The 18,139-nt window shown below is 35.9% G+C and overlaps 1 protein-coding gene across 20 annotated transcripts in view; it reads right to left on the bottom strand.

Moving 5' to 3' along the window:
* LOC100619412 (contactin-4) overlaps positions 1 to 18,139 on the bottom strand; it is a 1,170,520-nt gene that overhangs the window by 180,670 nt on the left and 971,711 nt on the right. For all 20 annotated transcript variants that reach the window (XM_007500110.3, XM_007500117.3, XM_056804538.1 and 17 more), the window contains 2 exons: positions 7,072 to 7,208; positions 4,386 to 4,515 (listed from right to left, as the gene is read on the bottom strand). In XM_007500110.3, the coding sequence (XP_007500172.1) occupies positions 4,386 to 4,515; positions 7,072 to 7,208 (267 nt within the window). The remainder of the gene's footprint in view (positions 1 to 4,385; positions 4,516 to 7,071; positions 7,209 to 18,139) is intronic.

Below are 18,139 nucleotides of genomic sequence, written 5' to 3'. Positions count from 1 at the left end.
AGCATCCGGGTTAATTATTTAGGAGGTAAGCAGTTGCAATCCATCAAACATGGATATGTCACATGCGCATTAAATACTCAGAGTGAATGCATAAAACAACATGAATATAAAAGCTTATCAAGTTTATGCCTCCTAATCACTGCATTTCTTATTCATTACTTGGGGGATTCCCCGCACCCCCCAGCGCTAGAGGAAATTCTCTTTATGGCTCTGGAGGATCCAGAAGTATGATCGATATCAGAGGCCAACTTTACCTTTTAAAACATTCAGCTGTTTTTTTGTTTGTTCAATATGAAACTTCCTCATTCGTGACTCACACAGGTAATCACCACTCACTGGCTTCACTCTTGGGAATTACACCATACTGACTTTTACTCATTGAAAAATCCTGGCAGAGATAATTTACGTACATGTGATATTGGGTATGATTATACTATACGTCTAACAAATTGCCAAATTCTGTGAACTTTCCCAAAGTTAAATATCCTACCTATTCACATTTTGAGGGATCAGATAGTATGTTTTTACATATTGAACTATTACTTTTAATTTACTAATGTTTTTAGTATTGGAGAGAAGAGACTCAGGACTGAAACAGAATATAATGCCAAATCCCTTTTTCTTAAAGAGCTTGGAAAGCGAAACATTCTTTACATTCCAGAATCTAGATCCAGCCTAATATTCCAATTCTCTGTTTCTTCCTTTACTCCAGTTAGGGCAATCTATTCATTACCCTCTAATTAAGATCTGGTTTTATGTCAAACCACTAGCTCTTAACTGATGTTTATTTGTGGAGTAATGAACATGACATTCCAGTCAGAACGCCTTCAGCCTTCTTCTATTCCAAATCTACTCATCCTTCAAGGCTTATCCTCCTTTTTATAGAAGCCTACTTTGACCAGCACAGCCCTCATCAATCTCCCTCTTTAGAAATCCACAAAACTTATTCTTATCATTCACGTGTCATTTGGCACATTGCCTTTTACTGTTTTTCTAACTTCACATTGGGCAAATTCAATGAATGCTTATTGGTGCAAGGCTGAGTTAAGTGCTAGGGATCAAAATATGAATCATAGAACACAGGATTTAGAGCTGGAAAGAATTTGAGAGATAACCAAGGATCATTCCCCACTTTTTACAAATGAGGAAACTGAAGCCCAGAAATATTAAGTAACTTGCTTAATGTCATAGAAAAAATAATTATCACAAACCTAGCACTATTTCCAATAAAAGAGAAAACAGGAGGAAGAGGAAGAAAAAAAGGAGAAAAAAGGAAAAAGATTTAGATTCTGTCTTTTAGTACCTTATCATCTAAAAGGATTAAATATTATAGTAAGAAGTTTACAGCCATTAAGAAACATGCATAAATCTGGTCTCCTCAATCAGACATAAGCTCCTAAAAGGCAGGGGCCATATCATATAATCCTTTACAAGCTCCCATTGTGCTTGGCATGTTTCACTACACATTTAAGTAGACAGTTCAAATCTGGCTCAGACACTGGCTAGTTGTGTGACTTTGTGCAAGTCACTTCTGTCTATTTAGTTGAAATCCCAAGAATAATGGAATGGAATCTGTTTGCTAGATAGTCAAAGCCATCTTTATTCATTTCAATACTATGGCCAGTATGTTGGGGACTACATTGGGAGGCAGTTAGGGCTTATGAAAAACATAAATTATGATTCACATTACAAAGGTGGTCTCTACCTTGAAGGAATTAAAGGAATTTTCAGCAATTCCCCTAAGAATTCATTTTGTCTCTCTTTAGAAAACTGTGAGAGTGTCTCATGGAGACAAATCTATGGAGAAAAATCTTGTATTTTAAGATAGTATGAATATGTTCACAGAGTCACATTGCTCTTGTCCAATGTTGCCAATGTACTTTCCCAACTGTTTTTCCCAAGGTTACCCTAGTAGTTTATTTACATTTGAATGGAGGAATCTTCCATTTAGAGAAGTCCACTGCACTTTGGAGGAGTGTTTGTGTATCTTTTGGTAGAGGAAGCCAGGCTAGTTAGTATAAATTTCTTGGGTTTTGTTTTTTATAAGGTGAGAAGCACATGGTTTTAGGCCCCTAAGATGGCCAGTTCTCAGTGGATTTTTGGAGAATGTTATTACCAAGCATCTGCCAAGCAGCCATAGACCCATAAGCACTTAGAGTCAATAGTTTTTCTTTCCCTCCAATCAGACCTATCTTAAGCTTAAGGGATCCTAAAAGGGGGACTAGAAGGAGGAAGGAAGATTAAATCTGAAAATTTTCCATTTTCCATTTCCTCTCACTTCTATGTTTGCTTTTACAAACCAGAACAAGACAATCTTCAATCAGATGAAAGATCTAGACATTTATGCAAGAGTATCCCATTTCCAAAATTTGTGCTTTTCCTGAGGTTTCCTCTCTGTGACTAGATCTTTAATTTAGCCTTGGTGAACCTCTAACTCACTTCAAGACAATTCTCAAGTCTACCTCATTCAAGGCACCTTTTCTGATCCTGGTAGTTTTTTATTCTTCCCCTCTTCTAAAATTAGTTTGAATTTATTTGTTATGCATTTTTGTTAACTTACACATCTATGTTTCTTTCTTTCTTTCTTTCTTTCTTTCTTTCTTTCTTTCTTTCTTTCTTTCTTTCTTTCTTTCTTTCTTTCTTTCTTCCTTCCTTCCTTCCTTCCTTCCTTCCTTCCTTCCTTCCTTCCTTCCTTCCTTTCTTTCTTTCTTTCTTTCTTTCTTTCTTTCTTTCTTTCTTTCTTTCTTTCTTTCTTTCTTTCTTTCTTTCTTTCTTTCTTTCTTTCTTTCTTTCTTTCTTTCTTTCTTTCTTTCTTTCTTTCTTTCTTTCTTTCTTCCTTTCTTCCTTTCTTCCTTTCTTCCTTCCTACTTCTCTATCTATCTATAGAGGGATACATACATTTTCCCCTCAATAGAATATAAACACCTTGAGGTCAAGGATGGTTAATATTCTGTATTTCATCCACTGATGTAGAGCACAATTTTGTTGGTTGTTTTTTTCCTCCAAACCCAAAATTTCATCAGTGTAGGGAGTTTAGAGTTAGGAATATATGTATCCCCTCTGCCTCCCTCCCTGGACATTTAAAAATATATATATACACACACACACACACACACACACACACACACACACACACACACACACACACACATATATATATATATATATATAGACTTAGAAGTTGCCAGGGGCACTGAGAGCTAAAGTTATTGTGTGTAAGATCACATGGTCAGCCTTTGTCAGGAGCAGGTCTTCAACTGAGAACTTCATGTCTCCCAAACTAGTATTCTAACTATTATACCATAGTTTCTCTTCCACAGAATGTACTTATCAAAATCTTATTGAATTAAACTAAATTAACTTTAGGACAAAAACTTGAGGTGCCAGGACTACTCAATTGCAACAGTTTCATGATCAGCAAGATCCTAGAACTTATTTCATTGTAGATATCTGGATAAAATATCTCCATTAGGTTGATCATTACTGCTAATGTTTTAAGAGCTTATCACAGACTATCTGCACCAGTCAAGGGATACAGAGAAATTGGAACCTGAAGGAGCAGTGAAATCATTTAGAAATGAATTCCTGTTGTTGACATAGCCTCTCCCCACAGAGAATTTCTCTTCCTTATTATATTTGGCCTTGGCACATACTAAAATAAATTTATATTAAAATGGACACTTGTCAAGTGATAGTGAGAAACTAGGCCAGCCTACTAAACAAACCCATGGTTAAAATACAGGCTAGATAATGCACATGGAAGATTTTCAGAGTTGCCTATGCCAATTAAACTGATATTATCAGAAATAGAGTAGAGTTTGCTTGCTTCCCTGTTACAGATTTATTTAGTAGTCTAATCCAAATCCAGTTATCTTTTTTATAATGTTTCCCTTTAAGTGGATTTCATCATAGGATCATAGATTTAGAATTGGTAAGGGCTTCAGAGATCAACTTGCCATTTTTTTTTCATTTTACATAATTTAAAACTGAGACCTGGAGAGCAGAAATGATTTCCCATGATCACACCAATAGGAATAGAGCCAGGATTTGAATTCACATCTTTGTACTCCAAGTCCAATGCAATTCAGATATTTCACTCAGTTGAGGCTAACTGAGGAATAAAAAAAATGAACAGTAAGTGCTCTGTGTTCCCAACAGAAATCATTGGGGGAGCAAGTGGAAAATCCATTAAAAATGGATCTGTTTGCTTTGCTTATAGACCATATGGGCAGTCTTCAAGCTTATCTTCTGCCTGAAGAATTTCTTGGTACCTTCTGTTGGCTTGAACAAACACTTAAGCTTGGCAAATGATATGTTTGTTTAAGTGAAGGTATTTTAAAAATAATTTAAATTAAAATTCTTTCTTTATGAAGAAAAGTACTCACCAATAACACTGAGCTCTGCACTAGCAAAAATAATTCCATGTCTGTTTTCGGCCACACATTGATACATGCCTGCATCAGAGAGGTTCACGGTGGTTATGTTCAGTGTCCCATGCTCTATTTGAATTCTGTCCTGTAAAAACACCAAAAAAAAAAAAAGGAAAAATATCACCCTCTATGACTCAGGCCTTGAAACCATCATACTCTATATCATATCAAGGGGGACAAAACAAGAAGAAAATGGCAGTCATACAAGCAATTTACATCTCATGATCTATTTGTCTGTCAACTGAATTTGTGTCAGGTCAGATGCTAAATGGAATCACCAGTACATCAGCTGGTAAATGGAATTTAAATTGTAGTACTCTCCTGAGTTCTCATTGATTTAATACTGAAACCATTCAGATTAATATCCCCTCCAAGTAGATGAACGTGAAATTTAAAATGCCTTTCTATTCTCAGGTTCTGGACGAGCTTGGAAAAAATGCAGCCAACTCTACCGTCTAGGGCATTTAAAACACTCGAATTATTGGAGGGCATGACTTAGAAGGTTAATAGGAATGTAATCATCTCAGATGGTGTAGAGAGAAACATTTAATATGGGCTGAAGTTTACTAAAAAAAAGTCTATGCTAATAATTTAATGGTCCCTTACTTTATTTCTGCCACTAACATGATTTAAGTTCGGGACCATCTGCTGGTGGCCAACAGAAAGCATGTAAAATTAGTGTGTGGAACAAAAGACTCGAGTCTCGTTTATCAGCCCAAGGATATGTGAAATGTGTTATTCATTTTCATAAGTGCAAAAAAGTAGTTCCCTCCCTTTTCCCTAGAGAGCCACCATTTAAAAAAAATAAATAAATAACACAAAGAAAACATTGGATTTTGCCTTGCTGTAGGGGGGCAATTTAGTGCAGATAGACACTTATTAGGTTTTGATCAAATCTAGGCGTCCATGTTCCCTCACATTAAGCAAAGGGAGAAAAATGCCATTACCTTCATACCTTCACGCCAACCATTTGTTTTCGTTTGGCTTTATAATTGAGAGAATCATGGGACTGACAGGATCCCCTCTGGTGAAAGTAAGGGAGTGTGTGGGGTGGGGGAAGGTAGAACAATTCTTTCACTTTCCTTTCTTTTGTGTAGCATTAATCTTTAGGCTGTTCTTCATGCATTGCTTAGAGCACAGCCCTTTCCCTGGGTGCTCTACATGGGAAAAAATTCCAACATGAAAAATTGGCTTACTCCTCAAGACCCAAGGAAATGTCAAATTTCTTTTAACTTTTGAAGTTCAGTTTGAAAATATAGCAGAGGAAATTAAATCGGGACAATCGTTCCTCACCCTAAGGCTCCCTGATTTCATTTGGGATCTTTCATTGGGGCCTCCTTAAATTTCGATTTCCATTCTAAATGTTATCACGCCAATTTTTCTTTGCCTAGAAAGTGATATGTGCTGTAGTCAAATGAAAAAGGATTTAAATTCTACTTTCTTGATCCCCCTATTTATATAAAACTTTGTCTTCATTTACCTCTCTCTCTATTTAAAAATGCACTTATTAAGTATATATTATGTGCCTGAAATTGTTTTAAGTGCTTCACCAATATTATCTTATCCAACAACTCTGAGAAGTAGGTTCTATTTTTATTCTCATTTTAGTGATAAGGAAACTGAGGCAGATGGAAGTTAAGTGACTTGCCCAAGGTCGATCATCTAGCTAGTTTGGGTCTGAGGCCAGATTTGAACAAATGTCCTCTTGCCTGCAGGTTCAGCACTCTACTTTGCTACCTGTCTGCCTTCAAGCTGTATCATGAAAAAATGTAAGCCTCTTGAGGGCTTGGGTTGTTTTTCCGATTTTCCTTTGTTTCCTCTGTGCCCACAGTAATGCTTTGCACATTGTCTATGCAGACTAATGTAATTTTAATGATGTGGGGAACTCTCAGCAAGGAATCTTTCTTCACCTATGTATACTGGCAACCCATTTTAACTTGTGTACTTGGAGATCTGCCTAGGACACTTCCCAGGGACATGCCCATGATCACACAGACAGAATGACTTAAGAGATAAGCCTTGAATATAGGCTGGCTTGACTCTAAGGCCAGCTCTTCATCTGCCCCACAATGTTGCTTCTCATTTTGCTTGAAGTGGCTAGGGTACCCAATAAAGGCTTATTTAATTGAACTGAATGTATTATATATCTGAAGATCTTTCTCAGGCAATGTCCTCCTTGTGACTAAGGCTGAAGGGTTGGCAACCATGCTGTGGACAATTAGTTAATAGGAATTTATTCAGCACCTACTATGTGCCTTGATCTATAGCAATATTATCCACTTTTTCTGTTGCCATCATATCAGGCATGTCAATTGGTTGTGAAGGCTGGATTCCACCATTATCATAGGCATGTGGAAGTCTTAAGTATTTTTTAAATTCTTATCTTTCATCGTAGAATCAATACTATGTATTGGTTCTAAAGCAGAAGAGCAGAAAGGGCTAGGCAATGGAGGTTCAGTGACTTGTCCAGGGTCACACAGCTAGGAAGTATCTGAGGACAAACTGGAACCTAGGACCTCCTGCCTCTAGACCTGACTTTTCAAGCTACTGAGCAACTAGGTGTGGTTGCTGAGCATAATAAGTATTAAACCTGTCAACCAAACAATCATCCAAATGAATCAATTATCATCAGTGTTCTTACCTGAGTTAGTAATGGTTCACCATTTTTTAGCCACCGGTATGTGGGCTTTGGTCTCCCATTTGCTTTGCACTCCCAAAAGATACTTTCTTCAATAGCCACGTGGATATCATTTATTTTTTGGTTCCAGTTAGGCTGAGCTACAGCAATTTAAAAAGAATGAAAAGAAGCCAAACACTCATGAGAATGAGTCAGTTTCAGCATTATTCAATCTTTTTTGAAATCATCTGAAGTCTCTTGGATGATCTTTCATGGTATGATGAGGCTCAAGGTTACTCAAACATCATTTCCCTCCATTTCCCAAGATGATGGTACATATGTTCCTCAGCCCATGCTCCACATGGCTGGGTAATGATTTAGTATGGCAGCCGTGAGGTGAGGAGGGAGTTGTACTAACCAATGTCAACAAATAACATCCCAGAGCCATATCTGCATATGTATGGGTGTTTATGTATGAATTTTCATGTTCAGCCTGGAAAAATCATCATCACCCTTCTCCCCAAATTCAAGGAGCTATCAGATGTGTGCATATGCACCGGTATATATAATCCTACAACTCTGTACACACTACATCCATGAATACACACAGATATACTCACAAATATACAAATACATATTAATATATTCAGTTTGAAGAATTCATCATCATTTCCCAAAGTAAGGTCCATGGGGTTTTCCCTAATCCATATATATTACCCATACACTAGGTTTGAAAAATATGACATGGAGGAAAGAGCCATGGCTAGATCTGGGTCAGATATCCTGAATGTAAATTCAAGCCTTCATTCCTCTCCAGGTTGCCCTCAGGACTTCTTCTCCCATGCTTCAGAAACCATTTCATTCTGAAGTTCACTCAAGCCCTAGAATCCACAGGTTGGAAGTACCCTCTGGCTCCCCCTTTCCCCCAGACTTCTTCCTCTCATTGGATGGCTCATTCCTGAAACCTAATTTCAGGACTCCAGTGCCAATCATGTCTTATTCTTCTGCAGGCTGCACTTTGGACTTTCTCACCATTCCCCTTCACTGAGTATCTTTTTCTCCTCCCACTTCCCTTTTTATTTCCTTTTCCATATCATCTTTTCCCATTAGAATGTTAGTTCTTGAAAGTTAGGGACTATCTTCCTTCCGGTATTTATATTCCCATTGCTAAGATATTATATATGGCACATAATAAATCCTTTATAAATGCTTGTTGACTGACTTACTACCTCTTCTTTTTACTTCCCATGTGCCCCTAAACAAGTCACTTTACTTCAAGGCTTCAGTTTCATCATCTGTAAAATCAAGGACCTGGAGGAAATGATCTTTAGGAATTCCTCCCGACTCTAATCCAATGAATTGATCTGATTTGTACAAATTTTCATTCAACTTATCAACCAAGTGATTATTTATCTGGATTTGAAATTGTCAATCTTGGATCCTCTTTCTCAATGGATCCATTCAATGGATCCAATGGATCCAATTCTATCTCCAAAAATTCCTACATATGTCCCCTCCTCTTCACTTCCACAACTACTATTCGAGGTGACCCACAGGTAGTTCCTACAAGTTGACTGAGAATACTGATCTCAGAATTTTCCTTTTATTTCTTCTTTAAAAATCATTAACATTATGATGAACTTCAATTTTTAATATGACCCTATCTGTGGGAAAAACACTTTCTTGAGCTTCAGAAATTTAGTTCCTCTGTAGCTTTTCATTTATCTCTACATTTGCTATGTTATAGTAAAGGCAGAATGCAGTAGAAAATGAAGCACTGGACTTGGAGTCAAAAACCAGGATTTAAATCCTATTTGAGATACTTATCGCTCTATGGATATATACCCTGCAAGCCTCAGTTTCTTGATCTGTAAAACAGAAAATCTAATAGCACTTAAAACACAAAGTAGTGGGGAGGCTCTAATGAGATAAAGCCCAGCACACTTTAAAGCTTATCATTAATATCGGTTATTAGAAGAAGTAAAAGAAGCAGAAAGAGCATTCTCTAAGGCAATGAAAAATAGATTCAAGCCCCAAGTCAATTCTTAATTGCACGTGTGTCCTTGAGGATTTCACTTTTTCTCCTGGGTCCAGTTTTCATATTTGCAAAATAAGGGATAGAACTAAAAAAGGTTGTTTTTTTTTTTTAACTGGAGTCCATAGATTTCAGAGTGTTTGTGAACTTGGATAGGAAAAAATCCATCTTATTCCAATGTTTTCTTTCCTTTGTAATTCTATGTATTTTATACTTTCCATGATTTTAAAAACATTATTCTGATGAGTCAATAAGTTCACCAGACTGCCAGAGTGGTCCAGGGCATGCAAAAGGGGTCAAAAATTCTTGAACTTAACAAAGGCATTTATTCTGTGGTTCTCAGTAAAGAGGGGATGTCAATTGCAGGTTCCATAGGATAACTTTACACCTTTGAAGACAGCTACATCGTTAGTCAACACATGACTCCCTCTGCCATGGCTGTTGGACTGATCATATATTCCTGAGGAGTAGCTTTTGAGGTCACAGACATTGGAGAATGGTGTTGGGAATTATTAAAATGACGGCTGCTATTTTTGGAAGCTTAATTGCTCACCGTCTTCCAGTGGCATAACACCTACCAGTGCACACCTATTAGTTAGAAATTAGAGCCCAGTATTACTTGGGAAAAACTCATCAGGCTTTATTTTAGAGTGTTTGTGAACCTAGATGGGAAAATTCCATTTTATTGCAACATAATATATTTCCTTAGTAATCATATTTTTTTATGATTTATATGATTTAAAAATGATTATGAAAATAATTTTAACAGATTTTAAAAAGTGTTTTGGCTCTTCCATTTTTATTTAGTGTGGTTTCAGATATGCATTTCAACAATTTAATTCAAAGGGGAAAAGACTAGTGATTGGATGGAATTGGGATATCTTCCTTTTTTGAAAATAACCAAACAAGAAATAATTTAACAAATAATGTTGCCAGTAGAGGTCTCCAGGCTTCTGTATAATGTTGCTTTAGCCTTTTCCCTTCTATAATCAGATAAGAAAATTTCATGTTTTGCAAAGAGCCAAAACACAGTTTTGTAAATCCCTTTCAGATTGGGATGATGTGTAGCTGTAGATGAGAGAAGGTTGAAAGGGTAGGCTTTGGAAAAAAAAAAAGAGCATTAATAAATATTAGCTTGAATTGGGGAAAGGGGGCTTATAGCCATTAGCCTAAAAACATGTTCAAATGTGTCATTTTTACCTTTCTTCCTACTGCTAATCCAAGGGGAGTTCACAAGGTAGATATCTTTTTGTGTTCTGTTTGGGGAATTTGATGCATAACCCTGTTATGGCTGATGGCAGATATCCGCCTAATTTTGCATGCAACACACTGAATATTTACCCCCTGCAGAGCCTGTAAAAAACAAGGCAAACAAGAAAAGCTGCTGAAGTTTGAATAGAATACTAAATACTAAGTCAAACTTTTCAAAGGGACTTAGAAAAATGGAAGGGCGAATATAACTGTGGAAGCAAAGTCAAGTTGCAATTCAAAAGGAAGCATCAAAACATACCAAAGATGCAGGGATAGATTTCAGTGGCATAGATTGCTTGGTAACATTTGGGCTCATTCATTGTTTACTTTGAGAATATGGAAAATTTGAAGTAAAAAAACCTTGAGAAATAAAATGAGGGAGGAAGCTGTAGAGGGTATTGAAAAGACCTTGCATAATTCTACCTGATTAAATGCCTTCAATAGCACACTCTCTTGCTTCCAACAAGGTTAGAGAGTTCAAGATCCTCTCAAGAGGCACAATGTTGGTCAAGATAACATCAGTACTTAATTCATCCCTTGGGAAAATCTTATAAAATTCTTTCCCAAATCACAAACGTCAATGACAAGAATCATAGTTAAATAACAATATCATCTTAACAATGGACTGAGTGCAATGAATTGATATTAATAGAGTAATGAATGTGTACATAATTGGAAATCTGTCTCTGGTGTTTATTACTTGTGTGATCTTGGACAACGAAGTCACTGAAACTCTATGGGTTTATTTCTATATCTGTAAAGAGAGGAGGGTTGACTCTAAGGCTTCTGAAGTGTCTTCCAGTTATATCTATGATCCTATGAAGTAATTGTTTTCTTCCATTTCCTCATATTGGCATGGAGGTGATCCTAGATTCCTAAAGGCTTAGCATAGTGTCTAGCACAAAATTAGCATTTAATAATGCTCTACCTACCTATCTATCCTTCTACTTATGCATCAACCCATTTGATAACCTGTCTATTTTTCAATATATCTAGTTCTTTATGGCTGTAGAATAGAGAATTGTAAAGGATAACCCCATGGAAAGTGTTTGGTTAATGGGTGTTGAATCCATGATTAAGTAAAGTTAAAAGTTTTAGAGGGAAAGGCAAGTAAAAAGTTGTTTTTGGGAACAAGACTAAACTACTTGTTAGACACATTGGTAGAGATGTTCTATTTTACAAATACACACACACACAAACACACACCTGAACAACTTACATTCCTAGAGAATTGTCATGGAGCACAGAGTAGTTAAATCACTAGTCTAATCAAAGAACCAGAATGCATCAGAAAGGGTACTTAAAACTAGGTCTTCTTGACCTCAAGACCAGCTGTCCATCTATTTCACCATATTGTTTCCTTGTGCTCTAAATATTATCATGCCTTAAAGTCCTTAATATTAGTATATACATGTTAGGTGAATTATTATTAATGAATAATTATAATTATTTTATTATTAATGACAAATTTTATTTATTTAATTTTAATATTATGGCAAGGATTATTAATAATTATGATGATTACTTTCCATATAGATATAGTATAGAAGATTTAGAAATGGAAAGATAGATAGTGACTTTTGTATTAATATTATAGCACATAAAGTCAATATGATGAAATGGGTAGACAACTTGTCTTTGATTTAAGAAGACCTAGGTTCAAGCTTCCCATCTAACACATATTGTCCTGGGACAACATAGCATTCATTCACATGCATTTATCACCATAATTGGCCATGGTCACATAGTAAGTGTTGGAGCCAGGACTTATATATGGGTCTTATTCTAGCAAACTATGTAGTGTACTATGCTACCTCTTCATATTATTGAATCTGTAATCTTTGACCTTGAAGAGAATGGTTTCAAAATTATATGGGGAAGAGGGATTTGATTTCAAGGGACTAAGTAGAGGGAAGGTAATCAGGATGTAGAGAGAATGGGTATAGATACATTTTTAAGAACTTCAAAATGAAATCTCCACTGTCATTCTTTGATGCCCTATCATGTCATGGAGATTACTCTGGTGTGTTGAAGGCTATGTCACTGGAACATAATTCTGGTACATACTACCAAACTAGAAAATCTTTTGAGTGTTGGCTCATATGTCATCTGTGATTAAATGTGTCATTTGAAGGGCAATTGAGTAAAGTTTTTAGAGGTTCACCACCAGGTTGATCTCAGTACTCACAAAGCCCATCTACTTAGATTTGATAAGTATGTCTGCCTTCATTGGTAGAAGGGACAAGCAAACTGAAAGGATCCAGTGAGACTGACTGAATGGAGAGGGTGAGATTGAAGGTGCATGAGAAAGGGAAAATCTGCTTGGGAAAGCAAGGTCTTCCAGGACATTAAAAAGGGATAGGATCAAGGATGGATATAGAGGAATTAGCTTTAGTGAATAGTAGAGTGGTTTATTTGAATTATGAAAAGAAACATGAATAGCATGGCCATGCCATTTCTTTACTCCTATTTGAAAGGAAGGTTACATTTTAATGTTATATTTTTCTTCCACAACATTGTAAGAACACCAGATATATTATTCTTTGTCTTTCTAGTTCTTTTAATGGATTGGAGTTAGAATATAAACTTACATCTTAGAAAACATGACTCTAAAATTTATTTTTCTTAAGCTATATATTTCAAATTGTATTTTAAGCAATTGTACTATGCTGTGAACTTGTGCCATGATGGCAGGGTCCTAGATGAAAGCATTAGCCATTCATTTTCGTTTTCTGTTTGATAGCTACAAAATGTCTGCTCTACAGCATCAGAGTTTATCCATTCTACTCACTTGAACTGGGTAAGCTTTTTATCCCCTAACAATTTATGCTTTAGTCTGAGTATAAGCTTTGTGGGTCAGACAAAAGTCAATGTTTCAAAGTTTCCTGGTTATTTAGCTTTCTAAAATAAAATTCCTAGCATCAGGTCACTTCACCATGCAAATTAACTATGATTTAGTTATATGTCCTGAGCCTCTAAAACATTAAATATGTTATAGGAAGAACATACTCATTTAAAAAGGTGGACTTCTCTATATATGTATTTATTTTTATTCGCTGAAGAATTTTTTTGGTCTTTTTGGGGGATTTTGTTTGTTTGGTTGTTTATGCTCCGGACTTATGATTTCAGGAGAGTATATAACTGTCAATTTGAATCACTTTGGAAATTCCCATTAATGCAGATAAACAACTGCACCTGAAATTTGCAGTTTTAGGGAGCTGTCTTGGGTGCTGAAAGATTATGAAAGAAAAGCTAGCATTTGCTAGAGGTAGGATTTGAACTTTGGTGTTTTAGTTTGCAAATCCAGTCCCTTTGTGGAGTATACCATATTGCTTCTCTTTCTGATCAAATAGAGGAACAAATTTTTGGAGCTAGAAGTGATTATAGGCACAATTTTGCAATTCCCTTATTTTAAAAATAAAGAAACACATGCTGAGGAAGGTTCAATGACTTGCTCAATGTTATGTGATCAGTGGCAAAAATGGTATTAAAACTGAAGTCTTTAGGTCCTGTGATTCCAAGTTCACCATTCTTTATAATACCCCATATTGCTTCCATATAAAACAAAAGATATGAAAAGAAAATTTGGGACCCATATTTCTATTTTTCAAGGGGTTTATAATCAGAGACATTATTGGGGTTTTTGTATTATGTATTCATCCACAAACTGATTCTTACCTTAGCCATTTTTAATCTTATCCTCCCAACTCCCTAGATTTAAAATATTGTCACCATTTATTCTTTTCTTTCTTCAAACCAACACCCAAGCCACACTCCTTTTCCTTATGAAGTATTTCATGATTAAGTCCTTCTTCTCTAACCCCAGAGCCATCATTTCAAACAACTGCCAAATCTCTTTCTCTTCAACCTCTAAATTTCTATACACAACAGCAAGATATGTTCTCAGATTTCATACCATTTTCCTTCTTCAGCACCTTCCAAATGTCTTCTCAATCACTACAAATTATGGGCTTTAAGAAATTCTACCAATTTCCTCCTTTTACCTAAATGCTTTTATTTTGCACCTCATGCTATTTCACCATCACATTCAGGTAGACTCATCATAACCTCCTCCCATTGCTGAACCATGTGACAGTGTCCCCATGAATGGGACCCATCCCTCAACAATAAACATATCTTGAGAGAAGCCTGCTCACTGGTCCTCCTGTGCACAACAACAATAATAATAACTCAAGCAATATTTAAGTATAAACATCTTCCTAAATATTATATATCCATTTATGATTTTCTCTTCTACGTATGTAAATAAACAAAATAAATAACATTCCTGTTAAGTTTTCCATCTTGAATTCAAAGACCTCAAATGTTTTATCTTACTATACCTTTCTGACCTTATGTGAGAATAATATCATCCCTAAACATGCTGCTCTCATCATCCTATCATCATTACCACCACCACTATCATAATTTTACATATATACATATATAAAATATACAGATACATATTTGTATAATACTTTAAGTGATCTTACATACATTGCCTCCTTTGAGTCTCACAGTAACCTGTAAGTTAGTACTATAAGGTCACCTAGGTAGCATACTGGATAAAGTGCTGATCTTAGAGTTAAGAAAATCTGCATTCAAATTCTGACTCACACAATAGTTTTGTGACCTTAGGCAAATAATTTAATTTCTACCAGCCTCAGTTTCTTTATCTATAAATCATATAAGTAATCTATAATAATAGCAGCTATCTTTGGGGATCGTTATGAATGAGTTAATGATATGCAATTTACTTGATGCTCTAACTTCTTTATCTATAAAATGGTGAAGTAACAAGTAGCAAGGAAACTACTTTGCACAGATGATATATACACATATAAGTTACATAGTACATATATAATATTTATGTATAGTTGCATATCAGCTAGGAGGTACAGTGGCTAGAGTGCTGGGTCTGAGATTAGGAAGACTAATCTTCATAAGTTCAAATCTGGCCTCAGACACCAGCTGTGTGGCAACTCACTTAACGCTGTTTGCCTCAGTTTTCTCATCTATAAAATAAGTTAGATAAAGAAATGGAAAATCACTCCAAAGTCTTTCCAAGAATCATGAGGATTTGGACATGACTAAAATTACTAAATAATGACACGTTTGCATATGAGCAAATATTATTATTATTATTACTACTATGATTATAACAACAATAACTACTACTACTACCACTACCACTACTATTGCTGCTACTACTAATTTTTTCCATTATTTCACCTAGCTTTTTCATTTAGTTTCTTTCCTTTGAGAGTTGGTTAGTACACAGATCTCCCTAGATTAACAGAGCTGGGATTCCTGCCTATCTCAGGTAAATTTTCTGAAACTCTCTTTTCACCCATCAGCTCAGCTACCACCTACAGCTTGTCCCAATTGTCAATCTTTCCTTTTCTATTCCTAGGGGCTAGAGCCCTTTATTTTGCAATAAAACAAAACAAAACCCGGAGACTTTCCTCCTGCTGGGTTTAACTTTGTATTTTTATTTAAAAACAAACAAACCCTAAAAGCAATCTGCAAAACATCATCAGACACTATGGAACACCATAGGGAGTCCAGGAAGCCTTCTAAACATGTAGATCAAGGCACTTAGATGTAGGCAAAACCCTGTAAATGTGAATTTAAGGCAGTATGTAACAAATCTGTTTCCTGATATATAAATTCAATCACAGTGAAATTCTGCATTTGGGGTCACTGTATAATGATGGTTACCAGCATGTGTATGTGTGGATCAATTTCCATTTATATCTCTCCTATATTCTCCAGGATATTTTCACTAAAATCTCACTCTGAAAACTCTTTGTGGTATAGAGGCAACCCTTGGAACACAGGCATTGAGTACATATCTGGCAATGAAACCAAGGTTTTTGAGGATCAGTCCTAGCCAAGTCTGGAGAAGCTGATCACCAGGTTGGCAAGAAGGTGATGCATTTTTTGGCTACAGCAGTTCTCTGAGACATGGAGTGTAATAGGTGCCTAATAAATGTATGTTGATGGACTGATTGATTGCCCTTCCAAGTCACAGAAGATCTCCAATTCTGTGTTCACAGAGGAACCACCTACACTAATGAGATGACATATTTATAAAGTACTGAGGTGTTTCCTCCACAAAAAGAATGAGAAGCTCCATTATGCCTTCTTTCTGCTTTGTTACTTTCCAAAAACATTGCCTCTAGAGTGCTCTTGAAAAATGCCATTGGCTCTCTGCCATGCTTCTGAAACTCTCCAGGACAGATTGAAAAGAAGAGAGAAACAACCCAATGCCTTCTGATCTTGTCTTAAGTGACACACAGGGGAATGTCCTGCAGTCTACAATTAGTTTAGTGTGGACGAATTAGGCAGACTGTTGCTCTACTTTCAATGACCTTTCCTGGCCATTCTGCCTTTTAAGGCAATGACCACCACTTGCCTTGTCCCTAGTCATCACATATACATATCACAACCTGGGGAGAATTAGTATGCTATTGGCATCTGCTTCTGTTGTTCTCTCCCTGATGTACCTAGAGATACTGCAATACTGTCTGCAATGTGATCAGGCTTCCAACTTTTGCCTTTAGAACCAAAACATGGACCACATTAGATAACATCTGTGCACCTTCTTACTAATAACTTATAGCTTCATAGAAGAAGCCTGGGAAGAGGCCTCTGTGAATTATTATATAATAATAGGATATTGGCTAATAGTTAGAAGAGATTACAGAGGTCATCTGGTCCAACCTCCTTTTTTAAATATAAGGAAAATGATAGAGAGATATCTTGCAGAGGCAGTTTGCTAGGTGCAGCAGTAGATATAGCACTGGGTAGGGAGTTCAGGAAGATCTGCATTCAAATATGGTCTCAGGGACTTACTAAATGTGTGATCCTGGACAAGTCATTTAATCTCTATTTGCCTCAGTTGCCTCAACTGCAAAATATGGATAATAATGTCATCTACCTCCCAGGGTTGTTGTAAGGACTCAATGAGGCAGTATTTGTAATGTATTTACCACAATAACTGACATAGAGCAGATGTTTAAAAAATATTTATTTCCTTCCTTTTTCTTTTCTTCCTACTTCCCTTTTTTTCTCTTTCCTTTCTACCTACCTAGATATTTCTAATCTGTGACTTGCATATCTACCTACATTCTGGAATTGGGACATGACTTAGACAAAATTTGCCATGATTGAATTCTCTTTCCTTCTTTCATTCTGTTGTTTTGATGTAATGCAACGATCACCTAATATAAGAATTATTAAATTCCTTTCTCCCCTCTGATAATATGAAAGCTCTCTCCAATCAAAATTGTTTAGTTAGAAGAAAATTCACAAAATATATTCAACACATTTTCCTCATTTAAACTTAATTCTTCCAGATGGCAACTAATCTTATTATTATTATTTGTGTAAAAAGTTGTGCTTATGCAGACAAATTGAAATGAAAAGATGGCCAATTATCTGGTGAATTAAATTAATTTTGGATAGTTATGGTAGATGATTCAAGTCAACACCTTTCTTTCCCTAAAAAAGACAGTCATCTGAGCTTTCTTACTTTACTTTGCCTGTGTGTAGTAGCTGATATGACAGCAGAATAATAATACCTTTCCTAAAACATAGTTGTACTTTTCAGTTCATTAATGAATTTTCACCTTTATTAAAGCAGAATTTTAGTTTTTAAGAACAATGTTTTACTTGTTGAGGGGTAAGTGTATGGATAGACCATAATATTTAAATTAACCAAACATTTATTAAACACTTTTTACATGTGAACATTGAACAAGGCACTAGCAATGTGAAGAAGAAAAAAATACATAGTTTCTT

This window comes from Monodelphis domestica, chromosome 7 (genome assembly GCF_027887165.1).
Source record: "Monodelphis domestica isolate mMonDom1 chromosome 7, mMonDom1.pri, whole genome shotgun sequence".
Taxonomy (NCBI): domain Eukaryota; kingdom Metazoa; phylum Chordata; class Mammalia; order Didelphimorphia; family Didelphidae; genus Monodelphis; species Monodelphis domestica.
The sequence above is the reverse complement of the archived record's forward strand: the minus strand, read 5'-3'. Positions and strand labels throughout refer to the sequence as shown.